General features: G+C 40.4%; 2 protein-coding genes and 1 pseudogene across 2 annotated transcripts; 1 reads left to right on the forward strand and 2 right to left on the reverse strand.

Annotated features, from left to right (window-relative positions):
* Positions 1-3,233: 3,233 nt before the first annotated feature.
* LOC148802726 (uncharacterized) lies at positions 3,234-4,559 on the reverse strand. Its single transcript, XM_088898513.1, has one exon. The coding sequence runs from the start codon at positions 4,499-4,501 to the stop codon at positions 3,482-3,484; it is 1,020 nt and encodes a 339-aa protein (XP_088754639.1). The 5' UTR covers positions 4,502-4,559; the 3' UTR covers positions 3,234-3,481.
* A 2,411-nt stretch (positions 4,560-6,970) lies between these two features.
* LOC148802727 (polygalacturonase inhibitor-like) lies at positions 6,971-8,242 on the reverse strand. The gene has a single exon (XM_088898510.1). It carries the CDS (start codon positions 8,231-8,233, stop codon positions 7,193-7,195), a length of 1,041 nt encoding a protein of 346 aa, XP_088754636.1. The 5' UTR covers positions 8,234-8,242; the 3' UTR covers positions 6,971-7,192.
* Positions 8,243-17,385: 9,143 nt separating this feature from the next.
* Positions 17,386-19,240, forward strand: LOC148802728 (polygalacturonase inhibitor-like; annotated as a pseudogene).
* Positions 19,241-24,359: the final 5,119 nt, after the last annotated feature.

Below are 24,359 nucleotides of genomic sequence, written 5' to 3' on the forward strand. Positions count from 1 at the left end.
GGATAAGGTTAAAGGCCCAATCCTTTTGCTAACTTTAATCCCAGATTCGCCCCATAGATGGGTGATCATATCAGCCCAGCTCGAAATGGGCTTTTGGCCCATTAAGTGTTCAGTGCTTAACTAGTTTCCAATCTACTGCCCAGTTGGGCTTCTTTGTATAGCGTGGGACCCAAGCATTGATCTACACACCAGCCACATGGGTTCGGCTCAGCCTTTATTACAAGGCCTAGCCGAATTCATTGAGAAGCCCAATGAACCCCTTGAGCCCATCATATGGACCCTATGGGCCCAACTCTTACATTAAGTGGTCCCTGGGCCAAGCCATCTTATAAAATCCCAAGGACTGTGGGCAAGTGCAAGATTAGCCCATCGAGATACTATCCTAAATGGTCTTACACTTAACCTCTCAGCCCATAATGATCAAGCACCGCCCGACAAGAGATGACCTCTCCCTCGGCTGCAAGGAACAGTGTTGCACTCTCCACTCACATGGATCTTGGGAATTAAAACCATTTGCAAACATTTTGAAATATTTATATATATATATATATATATATATATATATATTAATTTTGCAAAACAAAATTCCAACGATTGAAATCAACTGCCAGCAAATTGGTTTTATCGGGAGAGAGTGCATTCCCGATCATTACCTTTGTCCGACAAAGGGCTGATCCTGTCACTATGATCACCTACTCGGGATGAATTCTCGGACTGCCCCAACATGCCCGGGCTTTGACCCCCGCTAAGGATCTCAGCGATTAGCATATCAAAGACAGTCCGATCCGACACCTAGTGAAGTATGATAATCGAGTCTAGGGGTCAGGTGTAACTTTCCAGTTTTGCCCATCTGTCTCCAAGGTCCGGGACAATACTAGAAATGTGGTCCGGTTCAAGGATTCAAGTAATTCCATATTGCATGTGCCTTGGGTCTTACCCCGGTGGCCGAGATAGGCCATCCCAACACTTTGTGGCACACCAGTATTAGCCTTGGTAGGATAAATCTCCCCAGACTTATCCAATGGCTGTGAACATTTAAAAATAACACGAGTCTCAATAAGTGTCCAATTTTAGAGTCTTACATAGATTTATACCAAACAACATGAATCAAATATATACTTTATTCATTTATACTAAATATCAAAAGTACATCAAATCAGATTGAAGGTAAGGACATACAAAACTGTCTAACAGCTCCCCATAAGATAGGCATAAAGCGGGACCCACTAACAGATTTTTTATTTTTGTAATAATTTGGAGTCTCTTCTAATATTAATGAAAAGGGGATAGATCTTCGTGATAGTTTGAGCATTTCCTACGCGGAGAAAATAGGACATAGAGATTAGGACGACTTCTGGCTCAGCCACTCTTTGAAATTCCAATTTCCAAATAATAAACGTACCTATACTTTGGATCAGATTATATGTGCTAGTTAGTGCCCATACAACTAACAGTGGGCTCTGGTAGGTAAATGTGTTGCCGGAAGCTATGGGCCATGCAAATTTCAACCATTGGAAAAATATGATACACCTTGTTTATCAGCAAGGGTGTATCGGTGCTTTAACTCCTGTGTTTTTTAATTTTTTTTAATTTTTTAATTTTTTTCAATTTTTTATAAATGTTTTAAATTATTTAATAAATAAAATAAATGGGTTTATCAAAACACTTTTTAAAAGGTGTATTGAAACCCTAACCATATGATACAATACATTTGATATAGGGTGTATAGTATAACATTACGTGCATTTTCTTCAACTTGGGGCAAGCCCAACCCATGCTTAGGCCAATCCAGCCCATAAGTTTTTACGGGCTGGTTTTGGATTTTCAGTTTTCGAATTAGACCTAAGTCTAAAAGTTTGGGTTTTCTTAATTTTCGGGCAAGGGCCAAGTTTAGCCTTTGGGTAACTCAAACCCATCCTGACCTTTATCCCAAACTGACTTTGACCCAATTATATACATACATGTATATATAGATACATTATTTACTTGCATGCATATATACATAAATGTATGCATTTATGTTAATTTTTGGTGTAGGCTAATTGATTAATGGGCTTGTGTTAAGTTTAAATTTGACCTAATCCGCATCACTTGCATCCTTACCCCTCTCCCTCCCCCTTGATACTTTCTTCTTAACTTAGCTTATCTTCTCTATTCAAATATACGAGCCTTTTAGTTGAGCTGAATTTGAGCTCATGTTTCTAACTCAATTGAGCTTGAGCCCAGATGCAAACCTCATGCTTTCTACCAAGCTGAGCTCGAGTAGCTGAAAAATTCAGCTCCGCTCAGCTTAAATCCACCACCCTCTGGTGCAATTGATCAATTGCAGGTTAGTTCCAATATACAAAAGAGAAAAGTGAAAATAAAGAGACATTTTCACAATGGGGCTGATGATTGAGATAATACCTTCTTTTGCCATTTCTCTCATAAAGCTAAGGGTGCAAATGGATCATATCATGACCCAACCCAATTTGAATCCGATCTTATTTTTGTCGGATCCAGATAGCCCTTTATTGTATTTTTAGATTGGGTCGGATAGGATAATAGGATTTGATTGGATTAGATAGTTCTTTGTTAGATATTTATTTATAAATATATTTATATTGCAGTTTTTGTAAATTTTTTATAAAAAAACGTGTATATATTAATATACATTGTGAAAATAGTTGCAAAGTAATTTATATCTTTTGTTTTTCTTTATATAAACTGTTATGCTTATTTTCTATTAATATTTTATCAAAATTTTCAGAATTTGAATCAGATCGGATCAGAATCCAACATTCTTAACAGATTCAGATTTCGAATTACTATTTGTGAGATCCGATCCAATCTTCAAATTAGATTGGACCTTGGATATGTATTACCATATTAGATTCAGATATACCCTTATTCAAACTCAATCTGATCCATTTGTATCCCTACAAAAAGCCGTCCAATACTCCTTATTAGAGACGATCTAGGAAGAGAGAGTGGAAGAATATGAAGGTGATCAAGTGTTTGGATTAAAAGAGATCAGGTCGAATCCAATCATGTCATTTGCAGTAAAAATGGGTTCGTTTGGACTTTAGACTTTATCTTGGATTTGGTTTGGATCGGATTTGGATAGTTCGTTAATAGATTTTAAACCGGATTTGACCAAATTGGACCAAAACTCGGTCCATTTTGTTTGATACGACACCAAGTACTGAATCAGTCTGATTTCAATTATTTTCCCAAAATTAAAAGATAAATTCTTAGCGTAATGAAAACACTGTTCATTTTGTATGATACGACACCAAAGAAGTGGTATTACAAAGAAAAAGTTACAAATAATAACAAGAAAAAGAAAAAAAAAACTCAAGATTATTCAGTGGAAAAAAAGAACAATGTACCAATAGGCCATAACCGCTGGTTCCAGCAACTTCTTACAAGTTGAATCAGGAATATATTATTATTATTATTATTATTATCATCTTAATCTCAAGAGTTGATGCCGATTGATCTACTTGCACTTATTTGGGAGCGGTGGACCGCACAAACACCGATTATGTGCAAAGGCTTTGGCACCCATGTCCTGCACATTCCCACCGACCGGAATCTTTCCACACAACCGATTATAACTCAAATCCAAAAGCTGGACATTCACCTCTGTCACCTGCTCCGGAATGCTGCCGTGAATCTTGTTGTGGGACACATGTAATACTTCAATGCTCCTTGGAAATCTCACCTTTGTCAGATCAAAGTCCAGTTGGTTGTGAGATAGATCGATGTATCTTGCCGCTCCATCCTCCCTCAACCACTCCGACGCGTCACTGAGCTTGTTATACGACAGGTCGACCTTTGAGATATTAAGCGATTTGGGGACCTTGCCGGAAAGCTGATTGTGAGATAGAAAGAGAAAGAAACCGTCTTCAAAGTCGTTGTTGAATCCCCCAAATGAGTCGGGGATGCTTCCGGTGAGTTTGTTCGACCGAACGTCAAGAACTTCGAGCCTGTTAAGATTTCCGAGAGAAGCCGGGAGTGGACCGGAGAGTTGGTTGTAACCCAAGAAGAGAGAGTTGAGATTTTTGAGTTGGCCGAGAAATTCAGGGATAGGACCCGAGAGGCTGGTGTTCTGTATTTCTAGAAATTCGAGGTTGTGAAGTTTGGTGATGGAGTAGGGGATGGAACCAGTGAAATTGGTGATGTCTTTGAATACGAGATAGTTTAGGTACGGGAGGTCTCCGATGGCCTCCGGGATGTGGAAAGGGGCGTGGATTGTGTAGAAGGAGAGTTGGGTGACACGGCCGGCGGTGTTGCAGTCAACGTAATTCCATCTACAGCAATCGATACTGAGTTTCCATGGATTCCAAGAGTCGAAGTAATGGGGGATGTTTAGAGATTTCTTGATTTTCGAGAGCGCTCTTCTGTCAGATGGGTTGCAGAAAGAGGAAGCGGAGATAAGAGATGGCAGAGAGCAAGAGACGAGGAGGAAGAGTAAGAGAACAGAGAGAAAAGAGGCGCCACGGTGAGGAGTATCCATTTCTCTAATCGAGATGGATATGAGTTTTGTTTCTACGACAAAAGGGAGAGTCCTACGTGTGTGTATAAATAGATGGAAATTGTGGGCTTGTAGTCAACTAAGATGAGCTCGTTCATCTTTTAATCCTCATTGGAAGTCTGTGTGCTTCGGTCGTATTCAATTTCTGGTATCGTAGATATTGTCGATGTCCATCGGATGGGATGAGGCGATAAGCATAGAGAATGAGACGGATCCACCAACATTTTTATGTTTTTAGGGTAAATTGTTGAAGTCTCTCTGGCTTTCTCTGGGCTGAAATCTTCCATCAAGTTTCATAATTAGTCATTTCTTCTAAACTTTTTCACATAATTGTAAAATGTAAGTCGACTTTTTTTATTAAAATTCTCTAATACGGAAATGTTTAAAATACTTATACAATTATTAAAATGTTTGTTTATTTTTCAAATTTTTTCTTCATGTGAATCATTAGTTCAAACCATTTCAATCTATTTTTTTTAAATTGATTTATTTTTTAAATTTGCCTTTTATATCAATAGCTCGAATTTAAAGTTTTCTATTTTTTTCAAATGTTTATAAATTTTGTATTGTTTATTTTTTCCGTAGAAACCAGCCTTCGAAAGTAATTACATGCCTATTTTAGAAATTTTTACTTCTTATTCGACGATTCTAACAAAGGAGGTCTATTTGCAACTGTATAAAAAAAATTTAAGCTCAATTTAAAAGGACTATAAATATAAATATATACAGTGCAAATACATAGAAGATTTTGCACTACTATTTCCAAACTAAGCCTAAAGAAACTAATTGCAATTACCAAATGTCAAGAGAAGTTTCAGCAACTGTCAAAAACTCAGCCAAGTTTTCAAGCAATTATCTGTATTATTTCAAGCAATTATTTGTACCAACTCTACCGAGTTTTCAAGCAATTATTTGTACTATTTCCACGTCACGGGCATGTCGCACTTATAATTCTTGGTACGCGGAGAAAATATGACATGGAGAAGGTGATGCAGACCAATTTTGCTCAGCCAAGCTTTCAAGCAATTATCTGTTACAAAATCTAAATATGTATAATTAAATGTATGCTTTCTTTTGGGTTTGTCCCCTTGGAATCCACTTTGAGGCCTCTAATGTTTGTATGTATTTAGAAGATGAACACCCATGCCTAGGTCATCAATAGAATTTCCGGTTATAATCTCCGAGGATTGGAAAAATTGAAAACCGGTTACCCTTTATTTCACCCATAACTGTTTTTCGTCCAAATACTGCTGAGTTGGTCAGTGAACCACTGACCAAAAATGGTTGAATCTTCAACTCGGACAATGATTTTTGATCATTTTTGTTTTTTTATTTTTCTTTAATTTTTTTTTTCTGTCAAAACGAGCCATCTGTTTGAATGATTGCACCATTCGACCTGGGACAGACTCATAACGGTTCCCTGTCCAGTTAGTTTTTAAAAACCTTGCCTCCTAAGTCGCAGCATCCAACATCAACACAATTTCATTTGTATGGAAGCACCATAGAAATTTTTCATTTATTTTTGCTTTGGATTTTATTTTATTTTGTTTTAAGGTTTTAAATTTTAATTTCTTTCGTCTGCACTACAGATAAAAAGTACAACGTTACGTAAAAATTACAAATATTCATTAAATAAAATTTATTCATACTTTTATACCAGAGCAAGTAAAACCTGGGTTAGGGATTATATTTCATATCCGAAACCTCGGATCGGGCCGGGCCCAGGCCTAAGCTATATCAGTTATCATAAGTGCAAAGCCTGGTCCGGACCCAACACATGATCACCCATAGCCTTAACTTTGTTTAAAAAGTTAATTAACAAAAGAACACAAAATTACTATCTTTACAAAGTACAAGTGTCAAAAAATACATTTTTGATCTGGTAATCATTATTTTTTTACATATCAAACAAACAGAGCCTTGATTACCGTACAACTGAAATAAATTAAGACATGAAGCAAAATAAAGTTAAACCCTAAACAAAATTAAACGAGAATTTACAATTTTTTTCATTTACACTCCCATGCATTTGTGCTACTGCAAATAAAATTGCACTACAACCAAACACAACCTAAATCTCTAACCTGAAAACAAAAATAAAACATGCGCATCCTTGTTTTATATGCAATCCAAGGCCCACCGATTTTGTCTTCTAAATCGTTTTTTGAAACGTACGTGGTAGAACAGCACTAGGCCAAAACAAAGTGTTGATCCTAGAGAGTCTTCAATAATTCCTTCAATTGTAATATTTGCGACAATTAACAAGTTATTGTTTTTAATCACAAGCAGGGTTGACGAAAAGAATATGTAAATGGGTTCATGGAGAAAAGTGTCTCATGACTCGATGAACACCTCTCAATATAAGAAATTGGTGTTGATCAACTTAATATTAAATGTAGTTCTCAGAGCATGAGAGAGAGATTTTAATAAATATATATCTTGGCAGGCTTGATTCATTCAAACTATGATTTTGGTACAATATATAGAGAAGAAAAGATGAACACAAGGATTAAGTTGATCGATGAGTGCATCAACCATTATTCCACCCAGAAACAAACCAGAAACGAACACAAGAAAACCTAATTAACAAAGTACATTGACCTGCAACCATTTTTTCCCTGCCAACAAAGTCCATTACGTTGCCGGCTTGCCGCGCCACCCACGATGAACCGACTACTTGCACTTGGGGAGTGGCTGACCACACAGACAGCGGTTATGGAAGAAAGAATCTGCACCAAACTCCTGCACCTTCCCGCCAAATGGTATCTCTCCGCACAGTCGATTATAGCTCACGTTTAGCCAATACAAATTCAATCCTGTGATCTCCTTGGGAATACTCCCTCTGATCCGGTTATGCGATAAGTCCATATATTGTAGGCTCTCGGGAAGCTTCACCCTGGAGAGATCAAAGTCGAACTCATTCCATGACAAGTCCAGACGCGACAACGTTCCGTTTGTTTTGAACAACGCCGATGCATCTCCTGTAAACTTGTTATTTCTAAGATAGATTGCGTCGGCATTGAAATGGCTTAACGATTTGGGGATTTTACCAGAAAGCTGGTTCTGGGAAAGGTCCAATACAAGGAAGCGATTTTGGGATGCCCAAAGTGAGTCAGGAATGTTTCCGGTCAATTTATTACCTCCTAGTTCAAGAAGTTCAAGTTTGGGCAGATTTGCTAAGGAAGCTGGAATTGGACCAGAGAAATTGCTGTACGATAGATCAAGAAACCAAAGGTTCTTCAGTTGGTGGAGGAATTCTGGGATGGGGCCAGAGATATTGGTCAACAAGGTACGTAACATTTTCAGGTTTTGAAGTTTTGTGATGGAGTAGGGGATGGGGCCGGTAAGATCGGCAACATTTACGAAATCGAGGGTGTCGAGATATGGAAGATCACCGATGGCAGCCGGGATTTGGCCTGGGATGCTGATACCATTGAAGCTGAGTGTAATGACGCGGTTCGTTTGGAGGTCGCAGCTCACGCCCAGCCAATCACAGCAATTGGTGTTGGGGTTCCAAGAAGTAAGTGATTGAGGGTTGTTGAGGGATTTCTTGATTTTGAGGAGGACTCTTTTATCGCTAGGGTTACAGCGAACGGATGAGGCGGAGAGAGTGGGAGACGGGAGAGAGGACGAGACCAGGAAGACAGAGAGAAGCACAAGACGGAGTGTGTGAGTATCCATTTTGTGGTGATTCACATGCATATGAAGAGGCATGAAGAGATGGATGGACGAGGTTGTCAATATATACGTAAATCCCACAGAGGAACTAAACTGAATGCTTTGCTCTAACTTCGACATTTTCTCTGTGTGCTTGAACTCGACCGATCTAAGACGATTTTAATTTCCCTGCCAACTCTATTGGCTTATCATCGATTCTACTTGTTAATTTGGACCATTGGATAAGACGAGAGAGTGATGTCCTTGACTTTCCAGCAGTTTCAACTTGTACGAGATAAAGTTGTTTTCATTTTTTTTTTATATTTTATTTTTTTTTATGGATGGGATAAAGTTGTTGGACTGAGACTTCATCTCCCACAGTTTTTTGGGAGCTAATTGACTATACAAAATATCATTATCGTAAATATTGATGAAAGGGATAAAATGTCAGTTTTACCCTTCTCTCTATCTTCACCTCGTTCGCACACAATGGGACATCAACGAAGCCACCGTCGTCACCGCTACAACCTTTAAAAGCGGTGGTCATCACTAACGGAAACCAGTCGATACTACCCGAGAATCCCCGCCGTGTGACGGTGAGAAAGGTGAGAGGAAGCTTGCATCCAATGGCAGGACAGGAGCTGCTAAACCCACTGCAGCCCTCGCCAGTCGCCGCTAGTGGTGCTTGATTCATTCCTATTGCCGCCGGTGCATCGAAATTTTGTGTTGGCTTCGACCCAGTCTATATGAACAAGAAGAGCAATATCAAAGTAGCTCGTTACTGCCAACGTGGTCATTATTTGAATTGATATGGTGCATCGTAATGCACTATATCATAAATGTTTCTCTTCTGTTTTTAACAAACCTTAACCCTCTTTTGCATTTTTTCAGCCGTTGGAGGTCGACTGCAGCCAGTCACCAGAGGCCATCTATGCATCCAGTCAACGGAGGTCTACCCGCGCAGCTAGTCACTGGAGAATCAAACAAAACGCTGAAGATCAGTTTTTAGTCACTGTTTTGTTCAGTCGCGAGAGATACCAGGTCTGTATTCTTCAAGCATTCTGAGTTTTTTTTTTCTTTCTTTTTTTTGTTTTGGTGGAATAGTGTGATGTTTGCTCTTTCATCACTTGGAAAAACATATTCGTGTTTCCATCACCATTATATCATTCTAATCATCATGTTTTTGAACAGATGAGATTTCAATTTGCTCTTTCCTCACTATTTTTTCCATTTTCTAATTTTTGTATATATAAATTCATAATTTTTGAACAGAGAACACTTCAATTTGCTCTTCTTCATTATTTCACTATAAGTAAAATAATTAAGAATATCTTTGAAATGACATCAGTTTTGCAAAGAGGAGACTTCAGATTGGAATTATTTCAAGTCAATTGATCTTGATACTCACATCGATAAAACTGATAAAAGACAAACAGTTTAAATTCAGATGTGTTACATGATTTATATTTATATATATTTATATTTATGTTTATGTATATTTATATAAATATATATATATATATATATATATAAATGTAAATATATATATTCTATTTTTTCCATGTAATTTTCAGATTCTTTTGCCATTTTCCTCATGATTTCCTGAATTTCTTTTTTTTTTTATAATCTACTGAACAATTGGGACTATAGGATGAAATAGGTTTTTTTTTTCCCACCATTGGATGTAAGATAATTTATACCTAGTAGAAGCACTAGATAATAGGTACCATTGCTGAAAACGTTTTCTGGAGCATTGGTATCAAACAAAAAACGTTGTTGTTGCTCCGGGAAACGTCCTACCTAACAACAATGTTTCCAAACAAAAAAGAAAACCTGTTTTTTTCAGAAAACAATGCTTCCAACCCACATATCAGTAGCAAATCTTCGAATTTCCTACTAACTTTAATCTACTCTCCTCTCTACTAACCCAATTAAAATATACCACCAGTCCCTACCCATGTTACAAGAAATTTAGCCTTCCAACAACCCATTAACTAGCATCTTGCATCTTAAAACTTCAAGCAATGGTTTTCAAAACCAGATCGGATTGGGCGATCGGACTAAAAAAACTAGGAAGGTGCCCGGTTCCAATTTTCCTCAAAACCAGACTTTTGCCTAAAAACATTGATTTGGTTAAAAAAATATTGACATGGGCGGTTGAATCGTTCAAATCGTTCAATAGTTTTGACCTTTTTTTATCTTTTATTTTTATTTTTATTGTTTTATCGGAATGGGCCGACCGTTCGACCCGGGAACCGGACCCCTAATTGGTTTGTTCTTCGGGTCGGTTTTAAAAACATTGCTTCTAGCCATTAAACATAACATGATTTGTTATCAACTTTATGTTTTTCTTCGGTTTTGAATTCTCAAGGTAAAAACTATCTATTGAAGATAAGAACTCCAGTTGATTGCATCCGATATTCTTCCGAAGTTGCTGGTAATGTTCTACAAAAAAATATTACAGATCCTTAATTGAATTCTCCACAATATATAAATCTATTTGGCCCATTTGAGGAATTTACTCCCCATTTTCATTTCTCAACCCAGAAATTGATAAATTTGATAACATAACATGATAAACGATCAAAATGACTCATTTTTGTGGATGATATAAGCCTATTAAGTTCCTGTTTGAGGCTCCTCAAACCTATAACAGTGATGACGTTCAATGTTCTTAATTCAAATAGAGATGAACAGGTTGCTTCTTGTGCTAATACACGCCCTTCAGTTCAATTGAAAGTAAGGTTCTCGAACCATCGTTGACCTGGACAGTTGGACTGTTCAGCCCAGGAACCGTGCAGGCAACCAATCTCGTTTTACCCCAAACCCGGTTTTGGTCAAAAGCCGTTGAAAAAGTCAACAACCTGTTGACCCGGGTAGTCGAACCGTCGATCTGTTCAACAATTTGTTACTATTTTTTTAATTTGTTTATCAAAACAAGACATCTGTTCAAACCAAACAGTTGGACTATTGACTCGAAAACTGATGGCGAAAATAGTTCTATTTTTGGGTCATTTTTTAAAACGTTGATTGAAAGTCTTTTAGCCTTCCAACAACCCATTAACTAGCATCTTGCATCATAAAACTTCAAGCAATGGTTTTCAAAACCGGATCGGACTAGGCGATCAGACTAAAAAAACTGGGAAGGTGACCGATTCCAATTTTCCTCAAAACCAGACTTTTGCCTAATAACGTTGATTTGGTTAAACAAACTATTGACATGGGCAGTTGAATCGTTCAAATCGTTCAATAGTTTTGACCTTTTTTTATCTTTTATTTTTATTTTTATTTTTATTTTTTTATCAGAATGGGCCGACCGTTCGACCCAGGAACCGGACCCCTAATTGGTTTGTTCTTCGGGTCGGTTTTAAAAACATTGCTTCTAGCCATTAAACAAAACATGATTTGTTATCAACTTTTATGTTTTCCTTCAGTTTTGAATTCTCAAGGTAAAAACTATCTGTTGAAGATAAGAACTCCAGTTGATTGCATCTGATATTCTTCCGAAGTTGCTGGTAATGTTCTACAAGAAAATATTATAGATCCTTAATTGAATTCTCCACAATATATAAATCTATTTGGCCCAGTAGAGGAATTTACTCCCCATTTCCATTTCTCAACCCAGAAATTGATAAATTTGATAACATAACATGATAAACGATCAAAATGACTCATTTTTGTGGATGATATAAGCCCTATTAAGTTCCAGTTTGAGGCTCCTCAAACCTATAACAGTGACGACGTTCAATGTTCTTAATTCAAATAGAGATGAACAAGTTGCTTCTTGTGCTAATACAGCCCTTCAGTTCAATTGAAAGTAAGGTTTTCGATCCATCGTTGACCTGGACGGTTGGACTGTTTAGCCAAGGAACCATGCAGGCAACCAATTCCGTTTTACCCCAAACCCAATTTTGGTCAAAAGCCGTTGAAAAAGTCAACAACCCGTTGGCCCGGGCAGTCAAACCGTTGATCTATTCAACAATTCGTTACTATTTTTTTAATTTGTTTATCAAAACAAGACATCTGTTCAAACCAAACAGTTGGACTATTGACTCGAAAACTGATGGCGAAAACAGTTCTATTTCCGGGTCATTTTTTAAAACGTTGATTGAAAGTCTTTTAGGAAAATCAATAATAAATTCCTATTTAATCAAGCAATTTTTCCTTAATTGGCAAATGACTATTTTATTCCATTAATCCACAATACTAGGAAAGAAAAAGGGCACAAAATCACCTAATAAATGAAGTTGGAAGCTATCGAATGTTCAATATGTGGTGTGAATCTATATAACTTGATTTGAAATTTGCATTTTTGGAAATTTGTCCTTAGCGTGCAAAAGAGAAAGGGAAAAGAAATGTTTTGTGGGTAACTAAAAAATAAGAATTTATTTTAATAGAGGTTAAGGTTTGATCAGTTGTTGGAAGATTAATTCTCTTCCAGTATGGGTAGTGACAGGTGGTGTATTTTAATTGGGTTAATAGGGAGAAGAGCAGAGTAAAATTAGAGCACAGAATCTCCTGCCTAGGAGAACTATGTAGAGAATGAGATATTCTCCATGTGTGGTTAAGATAAATGTATAAACGTGGGCAGGGTTCTCGTAGGCAGGGGATCCGGGCTCATAAAATTTGTAGGGAATCCGAATTCCATGCATAGCGCCAGCAGTTTACGTGGCCTGTCAGAGCTACCACCGCTGGTACCTCCACCTCTACGACAAGAAACAAGTTCACAGGCCCTCTGCTGTGGAGACTCACAGACTCACCACTTTTTTACACCACAATTCTATAATTTTTTTATTACAGAAACAGAGCATCCAAGCCAGCATCTTATAAATAGATCACTAGATCATATGTGGAGATTCAATAAACAAAGTTCTAGGTAGGAGAAAGAAGAGAGATGGCATTTTCTTCCTTCCACTTTGTTCCTCATTCTCTCTCACTTTTATCTCTCCTCTTCCTTTTCTCTTTATTACTCCCATCTACGATCGTAAAACCAGTGCTTTTCTGGTTTCTGTTTTTCTGCTCTTATTCATTGAGAATGCCTATATATATATACATGAATATAGTTGAGCCTCCTACGTTTACAAGGATAAGAAGATGTATACAAAGAAGATAAACGGAGACTCTTAATTCAATCACAACGGAGACCCCTCCCTCAAGTTGGAGCATGCAGATTGTGAATGCCCAACTTGCGGAGAAAGTACTCAAATTCTTTGCGACCCAGTGCCTTTGTAAAAATGTCAGCGAGTTGAACGGTAGTCGACACATAAGCAGGACATATGCAACCATTTTGAATCTCATTCGGTACAAAATGGCAATCAACTTCAATATGTTTTGTACGCTCATGAAACACTGGGTTTGCTGCAATATGCAAGGCTGCCTGACTATCACAATATAATCGCATTGGGTTTGAATGCGTAACTCCAAGAGCCAATAATAGTCTCTTCAGCCATTTTAATTCACACGTGGTCGTGGCCATAGACCAATACTCTGCTTCCGCTAAAGAGTGAGCCACAGTGTGTTGTTTCTTAGTTTTCCAGGAAATCGGTGATTTCCCAAGCATAGTAAACCACCTAGACAGAGAACGTCGGGACAAATGACAGCTCGCCCAGTCTGAATCACACCATGCATATAACTGCAAGTCACAATTTGAGCGCAAGAGAATTCCTTGACCAGGATTTCCTTTCAAGTAGTGCACCACTCGTAATGCAGCCTCCCAATGTCTTTCTTCCGGTTGGTGTTTGAATTGGGACAGAACATGCACACAATAAGACAACTCTAGACGCATTGCTGAGAGATAAATAAGCCTCCCCACCAAGCGTCTGTATCGCTCAGGATCAGATAAGAGGGGCCCATCTGTCAAGGCGAGATTGTGATTCTGCTCTAGGGGAAAAAGAGTAGGTTTTGCACCAACTAATCCAACTTCAGAGATAATATCCAAAGCATACTTACGTTGAGACAGGAAAATTCCTGTTGAGTTTCGGGCAACTTCAATGCCCAAAAAATATTTCAATGATCCCAAATCTTTCATATGGAAGTAGTCACTCAAATATTTCTTGAAGACTTGAATTGCCATATGATCATTACCTGACACGATAATGTCGTCCACATACACGAGAACAAGCACATGCACCCTATCCTGACGAAAGGTGAAGAGGGAGTAATCTAAACATGATTGCCGAAACCCATATGTCTTCAAGGTTGCGGTTAATTTAGCAAACCAATATCTCGGCGCTTATTTCAAGCCATACAGAGATTTTCGCAACCGACACACCATACCTGGTTTATTTGACTGGAAACCCGGAGGCATTCGCATGTAAACTTCCTCATGAAGGTCACCATGCAAGAATGCGTTATGTACGTCCATTTGATGAAGCTCCCAATTTCTATCTGCTGCGACTGCAAGGAAGGTACGAACAGTAACCATTTTTGCAACTGGGGCAAAAGTTTCATTATAATCAATTCCCTCAACCTGCTTGTTCCCAAAAATCACGAGACGAGCTTTATATCTTTCCACTATCCCATCAGCGTTATATTTGATTTGATACACCCACTTGCATCCTATGGCTCGTTTTTCGGATGGCAAAGGCTCCACAGTCCATGTCTGATTATTTTCAAGTGCCTGTATTTTTTTCTGCATAGCATCCCTCCATTTTCCATCCTTTACGGCCTCTACAAAAGAAGTAGGTTCAACCCCTGCAGTAATAGTTGCCAAGAAAGCACGATGTCGACAAAAAAAATTGTTACAGTTCACATAGTTATCTGGGGTAAGAACTACCTGCAGAATGTGATTGGCCGAGTGAGGTCGCAAAGGGACACGGAGAGGGACTCAAGCGTTGTGTGGTGTCAAGCACATAGTCTATTAACCTTGTGGACTGTTGTTTCTGTCGATGCCCACGCCCCAAATGAGAATCAGAGTGCTGCTATTGCTCAACATTGCCACCCCCCCTGACGTCAGGACTGTCTTCGCTTGCATTTTCTGTGGTGATGTCAGAAGAATGCATGGGTTCACTAGTATTTGCATTCGGGTCTACGTGGGTTCTTTCTTCTACACTGACTCCTTCAGCGAGTTCACCTCGCTGATTAGTCTCCATCTCGCCATTTGCTAGTCCAGGTGAATAAGTGGATGGTACTAACACCTCATCTGTCCCACTTATTCCACAATTAATTTGACCTTGTGCTTTGTTCGGTTGTGCATCCTCTTTGTGTGCATACGGGAATTCATGCTCAAAGAAAGTAACACCTCTTGATGCAAAGAACATGCCAGACTCTAAATCATACAAGCTCCATTCTTTCTTTCCAAAAGGATACCTAACAAAAACACACCATCTGCTTCAACTGACAAATTTATCCCCTCCATGTCCATGATTGTGCGCATATGCTAAGCAACCAAAAATGCGCACATTATCATAAGAAGGAGGTCGCCCAAATAACATTTCATAGGGAGTCTTTCCCTTCAACAGAATGGACGGTGTCTGATTGATCAAATAACATTCGGTCATGACTCATTCCCCCCAAAAATCAATAGGCAAGCTGGCTTGAAAGCGCAAAACTCGGGCAACATTGAGTATGTGGCAGTGCTTGCGTTCAACCCTCCCGTTTTGTTGAGAGGTCCCGACACAAGTGGTTTAATGAATAATACCACTTTCAGCAAAATAATTAGCCAAGCATACAAACTCAGTCCCATTATCAGTGCGGATCACCTTTACAGGTTTGTTAAATTGCCTTTGAACCATAGAAAAAAAATTTCGAAGAACTCGTCTCACTTCCGTCTTATCAACCAGAAGATAAATCCAAACGCCTCTAGAAAAATCGTCTACTATGGTCAAGAAATAATGAGCACCACAAGAAGCTGCAGTTCTATAAGGACTCCACAAATCACAATGAATTAACTCAAAAATATCGGATACTTTATTATTACTAGAAACAAACTCTTCTCGACATTGCTTAGCTCGGAAGCATGCATCACAACCTTCAATACTGTCATCATTATTATTCTCAGTACTAATAAAAGGCAGCAACTTAACAATTCTATAAGAAGGATGCCCTAACCTTTGATGCCAAATATCACACGTCCTGCTCTCTGTAGTCTTCATTGCTTTTGTTGATGCAATGCTTCGGAAATAATAGAGTTCCTCTCGTTGCTCACCCACTCCAATCAGCATCCTCATAGTGCGGTCTTGTATCACACAGAATTTATTAGTGAACTGGACAATACAATTTGATTCCTCAATCAATTGCGGTACAGAAAGTAAGTTGCAATTCAAATTAGGCACATATAAAACACTAGTCAGTTTCAGATGACCATCCAGTGCAATTGTGCCTTCTTTCTCTGCTATTGTCGTTTTCCCGTCTAGTAGCCCGACAGAGCACGGAATGACATTCTTTATGTCTCTCATTGACTCAAGGCTTCCTGTCATATGATGACAGGCCCCTGTGTCTATTATCCATTTTGACAGTTTTTGCTTACCACTTAGTCGTTGACTCCCCTCTTTCTGTGTGTTCAAAAGGTTGAACAACATGTTCCACTGCTCACTACTCAATCCATTTAACCCAGTCTTGGCTGGATCAATTGATTATCCTTGAGACGCATTGCCTTGCATAGAGGCTTTGGCTGTATTGGCCTTGACTTGGCCGCCACGACCTTTTCCTCTTGCCCCTGCTCCTTTTTCTCTGTTTTCAGTAATGTCGTCTATTGTATCTAAAAGCCCATAATAGGCAACAGAATTGCCACAAAAGACAGAGAACCGATCTCCGAATCTCCCTAAAATCTGCCGTAGAACTTCGACTCGCCAGAAACCTGTTAAAGATCAGGACGTTCTGATCGAGAATGAACCCCCGAGTTCTCTACTCTTACCTGGTGAGGCGAAAATCCAAACTTTTGTCTCGCGAAAGCCTTTTTCTCTGTTCGTTAGGAACAGAGAATGAAAACCTTTTTCTCCCGCCGCGCGAAGAAGACAAACCTTTCTCTTTCTTCTTCACGAGAAAGGTAAAATTTCTGAAAAAAGACAAATAATTTCGCTCACTACTCACTGCTCACTGAAAAACTCTGTATGGCTCAAAGAAAAAAACTGCCGCAGAATGTTGACTCGCCGGAAGAGCTCTGCAAAAAATCTCAGTGCCGAACTGAATTTGGTCTGCAAAAATCACAGTGCCGAACTGAATCTGGTCTGTGAAAAGCACAGTGCAGAACTGAATCTGCTCTGCGAAAAATGCAGCGCCGGATTGAATCTGTTATGCACAAGAAAAACGTGGACTCGCCGGAGTCTTCTCTGTTATGCACAAGAAGAACCGTCGGAAGAGCTCTGCAAAAAACATATAGTGTCGAACTGTCTTCAGAAGTGGATGAAGACGCTGAAGAAGGCGAAGATCAGAAGTTCTGTAGAAAGGAGAACGAGTTCTTGAAACACAGTGCCGAACTATATCTGGTGCGCAAGGCTTGTCCTTTGCCAGCGCCGAACAATCGTCTCTGCCCGCCGCTGATCACTAGTCCGTTTTACAAGTGCCACCACTGTTCAACGAAGGAAACAATGAATAGTGGCGGTGAACAGTTCAGAATTCACAGGAACAGGCAACCCTAACGAAACAAGGATTGCTGCCACTGTTCAATGAGGGAGACGATGAACAGTTCAGAAATCACGGGTGCAGGCAACCTCAACGAAACGAGAAAGAGTGTCCCCGCTGATCACTGGTCCTTTGCCGGCGCCGAACAATCGTTGCTGCCGCCGCTGATCTCCAGAGGTCTTGGAACACCGACCTCTTGCTCCTGTTTCGAGGCTATGATACCATGTAAAACCAGTGCTTTTCTGGTTTCTGCTTTTCTGCTCTTATTCATTGAGAATGCCTATATATATATATATATGAATACAGATAAGAAGATGTATACAAAGAAGATAAACGGAGACTCCTAATTCAATCACAACGGAGACTCCTAATTCAATCCTAATTGTAATCCTAACAACGATCCTCCCCGCCTCCACCCACTGCCACCCAGATGACAAGAAAGCTCTGCTCAGTATCAAGAAATCAATAAACAACCCCAACACCCTCTCCTCCTGGAATCCAACAACCGATTGCTGTACCTGGGAACATGTCACCTGCGACTCCAACAGCAACTACCGCATCATGGAGCTCCTCATTATGACATCAGCGTCAATTGCCCAATCCCTTCGGCCGTCGGCGACCTCCCCTACCTCGATCTCTTACAGTTCGGCTGGGTGAAGAACCTCACCGGCCCCATCTCCCACTCCCTCGCCAAACTCCCCAGACTTAGATTTCTGCGTATCAACAACAGCCCTCTTTCCACTTCCATCCCTGACTATCTCGACCATATACAAAGCCTCGAGTACCTAGAGCTAGACCAGAACCAGCTTTACGGCCCGATCCCAGCTTCTCTTTCAAATCTGAGCAAACTACGAGATCTTGATCTCAGTCGGAATAAGCTAACTGGAAGCATACCCGTCTCATTTGGGAGCTTCACGAGCAACTTGTACAGGTTGGCCCTTTATGAAAACCAACTATCAGGTGAGATTCCCAAATCGCTCGGCCAGTTAATGGATTGTGAGACATTCGTATTGTCTGGTAATAAACTGGTGGGGGAGGCGTCCATGCTGTTCAAACAGACGGAAAAGCGACATTCATCGATTTGTCAAACAACCTCCTGGACTTCGATCTCTCCAAGGTGAGATTTCCGAAGAACTTGACGTATTTGGATTTGTCACGCAATAGGATACGAGGTAGTATTCCGAAGCAGGCCACTAAAATGAAGTGGAAAAAGTTGAATTTGAGCTATAATCAGTTGTGTGGAAAGATTCCGCAGGGTGGACAGTTGCAGCTGTTCTCTGCTGCCTCGTTTGCCCATAATCAGTGTTTGTGTGGTCCGCCGCTGAGCAAATGCAAGTAATCAGACGTGCAGAGTCTATGAGTGCAACAGAAGTAGTATCCTTGGGTGGATCTTGAAGCGGAGATTTAGACAAACATAAGGAAATAAGTTGCTTCCAACTTAGGACCTTGGTGTTTTTATGTTTCTTTCTGTGCATCTGTTCTGTGCTTTGTATAGTATTTAACTGGGAAATCTTAAAATTAGCTATAAGCACAGCAACAACTGTGGTTCTGGTGTATATATTTACATGGGAAAATGATTATGATATCTAGCTGTGCTGAGTTTGGTTTAGAAAATCTGTTTGGTTTGAGACCTATGAGCTATACACCAGTGTTTTAAAAGGCGTGATGTGAGAGGCGCTGGTGCAAGAGGCGTAATAAATAATCCTCTTACGCTTTTTTCACGAGGCATGCTAGAAGGGAAGGAAAGAAAAGAGGATTTTCCTATTTTTATTCATTTTTTTCCATCTTAGAATTTCATCTTGGGTAAAAATGAAAAATAATGAGAATTGAACCAAATCTAATGTTTGGGTTATGACTTGTTTTTGGGAGAATGGCTATTCAGCACACCCTAAGAATTCTTAGATCCACCGTATAGTTGGGGTAGGTGTTAGTTCGGAATTGATATTAATACACGAGCGGGTATTAGTGTTTTAGGGTGGGGGTGTTTGTTATTTTGAATTGTATAGGATTATAGTAGAATTCAGAGTTCTATAGTGTGGTGCAGTGTATTTTTCTGCTTGTTTTTTCCATTCTTGCTGTTTGTGTAGCCAGTCACTTTGTTCTAGATTGTCTACCTTGTCCAACGGATACCCTGCCTCTATCCATCCCAATGGATTTTTTTTTGTAAGGGTTTGAGGCAGGATTCAAGGAAACCCGAAACTTTGGAGATCAGGGATGGGACGAGGCAAATTCAGGGACAGGGATGGGGTTGAAATTACCAGCTCGACTAGGGCTTGAGGCAGGGATAGGGTATATTTGAATTTGTTGTCGATGAAGAGGCATGCAAAACCCGGCCCTGCTTCACCTAATTGTAATTCCTACTAATCCTTCCTTATTTGCATATTGTTGGAAGTATTATGAAATTATATAGTAGGTGTTGAATGTAATAATAATTTGAATTTTTTGGAAAAAATAATAGTTTTTGTGTTTTTTATATGTTTAATTAATTAACTTGAAATCTTGATATTTATTCATGTCATTTTACTTATTTATTATTTATATATAATAAAAATAATAAAAAACTATATATAGGTTCTAAATTCAACCTGCCAAGCCAATCTACCTTACCCTCAAATACGGGGATCATGGGGTCGAAAAGGATTTTGCATTTTGCATTTTCATGCGTAAAAATGATTTGAATTCTGAAAATCCAAAACCCATTATAAATTTTGTAAACAATAGGATAAAAGACTTAAAACTCCCTTCAGATTTTTCATAAATACTATAATCTCCCCTCTTTTTTAAAAGGATTTAAACCTCCCTTTTCAGAATAAAACATTGTTATATCTGACAAAGTAAACAAAAAGACTCCTTTACCCTTAAATATATATATATATATATATATATTAAATTTTCAATAATTTTCTACTCAATTTTGAAATGTTATTTCAATTCAATTGGGAGACGGATCTCCTAATCTCATGATCAGCGGAAAAAGAAGGCTGAATCTCCATACAAACTCGCTCTAACTTTGCTTGTATTGTGTCAATCGACTCCTTCCTCATCAGCATTCTAAAGATCTGTACCCATCAACCATTTGACATGGTCTTGTTGCTGCCAACAGCTCCAAACCCATTACTAAAACCGTTGAATTAACGTACATGTGAGCAGTAGTGCAATTTATCTCATCTGAGTTCAAACTTCAAACCATCTTAAAACGGTTCATATAAATTATAAAGTTGGGTTAGTTTTGTATCGATAAATTTACCTTCTTACTAAATAGACTTTTAAATATAATGGATGCAAACACGAATTCTAATAAAGCATATGTTTTTTCTTATCAAAAGCCCACTTGAATGCAGATTTACTTCTTTTTTACTAATGTACTTTTAAATCTTACTATTAATTTAAACATACATTGATGTATCATTTGTCAATAATGTAATGTTATCAAACATAGGCAAAAATAAACCAAAGTGCAAATTTACTCTGAACCGAAATTTACACTCCATTTGGATAGTGTTGGGGACATGGCTGAGCTGGCCTAGAGGCCCACGACCACCTGTCACAGCTCAACCACATCGGTGTAGTTCGGCCGAGCTTCGATATTATTGTAATCCCGCCAACTACGTTAGTTACATGCCACACAGATAAGCTCGCCTAGCAGATAAGGATGGGAAGACAACTCCACCGAGGAGTAGGACTTTACCCCCTGTAAACTCGGCGGGGAACTCTATCTTCCCTGGAACCCTACTTTGACCAGGATACGGACCCTCCGACTATAAAAATGTACTCCATGCTCGAGGTAAGGGATCCCCAACTTTTGACACCCATACTGCTACTTAGCTCGGACCAGCACCCTCATAGCTCGGCCCGACCATCCACCACCTCCTATTGACTTGAGCGTCAAATTACTTACCCGGGGATAACTCCTCGGGCCTCTGACTTCTTCCTTGATCACAGGTCTTGAAGCGCGGCCTCATCCTTGAAGCTCGGCCCTGCCTTGCCATTAAGAACTATCTAGTTGCCCTCCGCAGTTCGTGCACCACCTCGGATTGAGCAGCATCAGATTGGTGCCGTTTGTGGGAACTAACAAAAAGCTCTCCAAAAAAATTTCTCGCCACCCTGCTTCAAAGCCAATTAAGATGCCTAAGAACCAGTTTGAGCGATCAGTAGGTCGTTCCCCATCTCGAGAGAACCAACACCGTGACTCCTAGCATCAAGAAGCCCCTCAACCTTCGGCCATAGTAGATTCAATGCAATTCCGAACCATGAAGGAGAAGGTCGATAAGATCTTCGAGTTCATGCAGACACTGGGGTCTATTGCGCCACCCAATCGGGTCGTCCCCCTCACGCCCCGACGCGCATGAAGGACGATCCTCGGACTGAGTACCCCAAAGCGCACCGGTCATATGTAAGGGGAGAGCGGTCTGAGCGTATGAGGCAAGACACGACCCAAAGGCCCGCCTCTACTGCTCGCTCCTGTGGACAAGACCACCAAAGCCAGACACGCCAGTCTGTGCGCATCCTTGCCAAAGAAAGTCTCGGCAAAAGGACGCCGCCCTTTATGGTCTCTATCGCCAAGTCAAGTTCGGTCAAGGATCACCCCATATGACCCAAGAGGGAGGCCATACACACTGCAGCCCCAAACAACAGAGATGCTGAGATCAAAGAGCTCTGGCAACATTTGGAAGAGTTAGAATGCACTCCAATCCACAAGAGCATAACTCTCGCCATAGACCAACCTGTGCAAGCCACCGTGCATATCACCAAGGAGCCGCCCTTCGTCCAGGACATCGTAGACGAGATAACCCCTACTAGATTGCGAGCCCCCCAATTCGACAAGTACGATGGGAACTCCGATCCTTTCGACCATGTTGCGGTGCTCAAAGCCCAGATGATGCTACACAACGCGTCGGAGGAACTAACGTGCAAAGCCCTTGTGACCACGTTGTAGGGCCCAACCTTGGTATGGTACTCCTCTCTGACGTCAAGGTCCATAAAATCATGGGCCCAGCTAGAGACCTAGTTCCTGGCACAGTTCACCACCAGTCAGAAGCATTGGAAAACTTTAGCCAGCCTTATGCAGGTTCGACAGAAGAAGGTGGAGTCTCTTAGAGATTACCTAGCTAGGTTCAAAAAAGAAGCACTCCAAGTCAGGGACTTCAACCAATCAGTTGTGGCGACAGCCATACAATATGGACTCTTCCCTTCCCCATTCAACTTCTCCATCTCCAAAAATCCTCCTCAGACATTGGCCGCACTAGTGGGCCACACGCAGAACTATATCAATGCTGAAAAGGTCCAGGCACAACTCAGAGACGAGGATGAGAAGCCCGACAGAAAGAGGAGAGAGATCGACTAGCGAAAGTCCGAGAGGTCGGACAAAGATCACAAGAAACAGGATCGTCGGACCGACCATAGACCTCGGACCCCTCCGCCAACCTATTAGAATTTCATGCTGCTTAATATTCCTTGGTCTGAAATCCTGATGCAAATCCGCGACCACAATTACGTCAGGTGGTCCGAGAAGATGAAGATGCAAAGCAACAAGAGGAACCGAGACAAATATTGCAAGTTCCACAAGGACCACGACCACGACACGGAGAAGGCACGTTATATCAGGAGGAACCGTCGCTGGAGGGTAAAGCAGATTGGGTAGGAAAAAATATGCTCGACTATACAAGATCGACGACCAAGGTCATGGAAGAAGGCACGGCACATTTATCACCTTCACTAATGATAACCTCCGAGGGGTCCAAACACCGCACGGCAATGCCTTGGTCATCATAGCCAAAGTGGCCAACTTCAAGTTGCAGTGGATCCTAGTGACACAGGAAGCTCTACCGACGTATTGTTTGAAGATGCATTCGAAAATCTCGGCATTGACAGAGAACGGCTTACACCAGCTAGCACTCCCTTGATGGGATTTTTGGGAGAATCCCTCCAGCCCACTGGGAGGATAACTCTTCACCTCTTGATCAGAGATGGCGATGTCATTGCAACGGCCACGATAGACTTTATCGTGGTGCGTTGCCCCTCCTCTTACATCGTAATCCTCGGCAGGCCGACCCTCAATGCCATGTAGGCCATAGTCTCAACATACCACCTCGCAATGAAATTTTCAACCAAGTATGGTAGAGGGGTGGCATGTAGAGACCAGAAAACAACACGACATTGCTATCAACTATCCTGTCGAGGACCACGTCCAACAACCAAGACGTTGATGGCGGAAGCATATGACTTGCGTGATGAGGTAAAGGCACAGCGCGACCAACCCGTGAAAGACCTCGTCCAAGTCCCCCTATTTGAAGATGATCCCGAAAAGACGGTCCAAGTTGGCTCCCTGCTAGGTGACCACCTCCGAGAGGAACTTGTGCGACTACTGAGGAATAATGCCGACATATTTGCTTGGTTGGAAGAGGACATAGGCTGGATGTCGACCCCGAAGTTATCACACATCGGCTGGATGTCGACCCCCGTTATCGACCTATGAAGCAGAAGAAGAGAAACTTCGCCGTAGAGCGGTGGAAAGTAATCGCTGATGAAGTGCAAAAGCTACTCGACGCCAACTTCATTCGGGAAATCAAATACCCTGATTGGCTAGCCAACGTAGTGATGGTGAAGAAGGCCAACGAAAAGT

The sequence above is a fragment of the Nelumbo nucifera genome, chromosome 2 (assembly GCF_055504915.1).
Source record: "Nelumbo nucifera cultivar China Antique chromosome 2, China Antique-T2T, whole genome shotgun sequence".
Classification (NCBI taxonomy): Eukaryota; Viridiplantae; Streptophyta; class Magnoliopsida; order Proteales; family Nelumbonaceae; genus Nelumbo; species Nelumbo nucifera.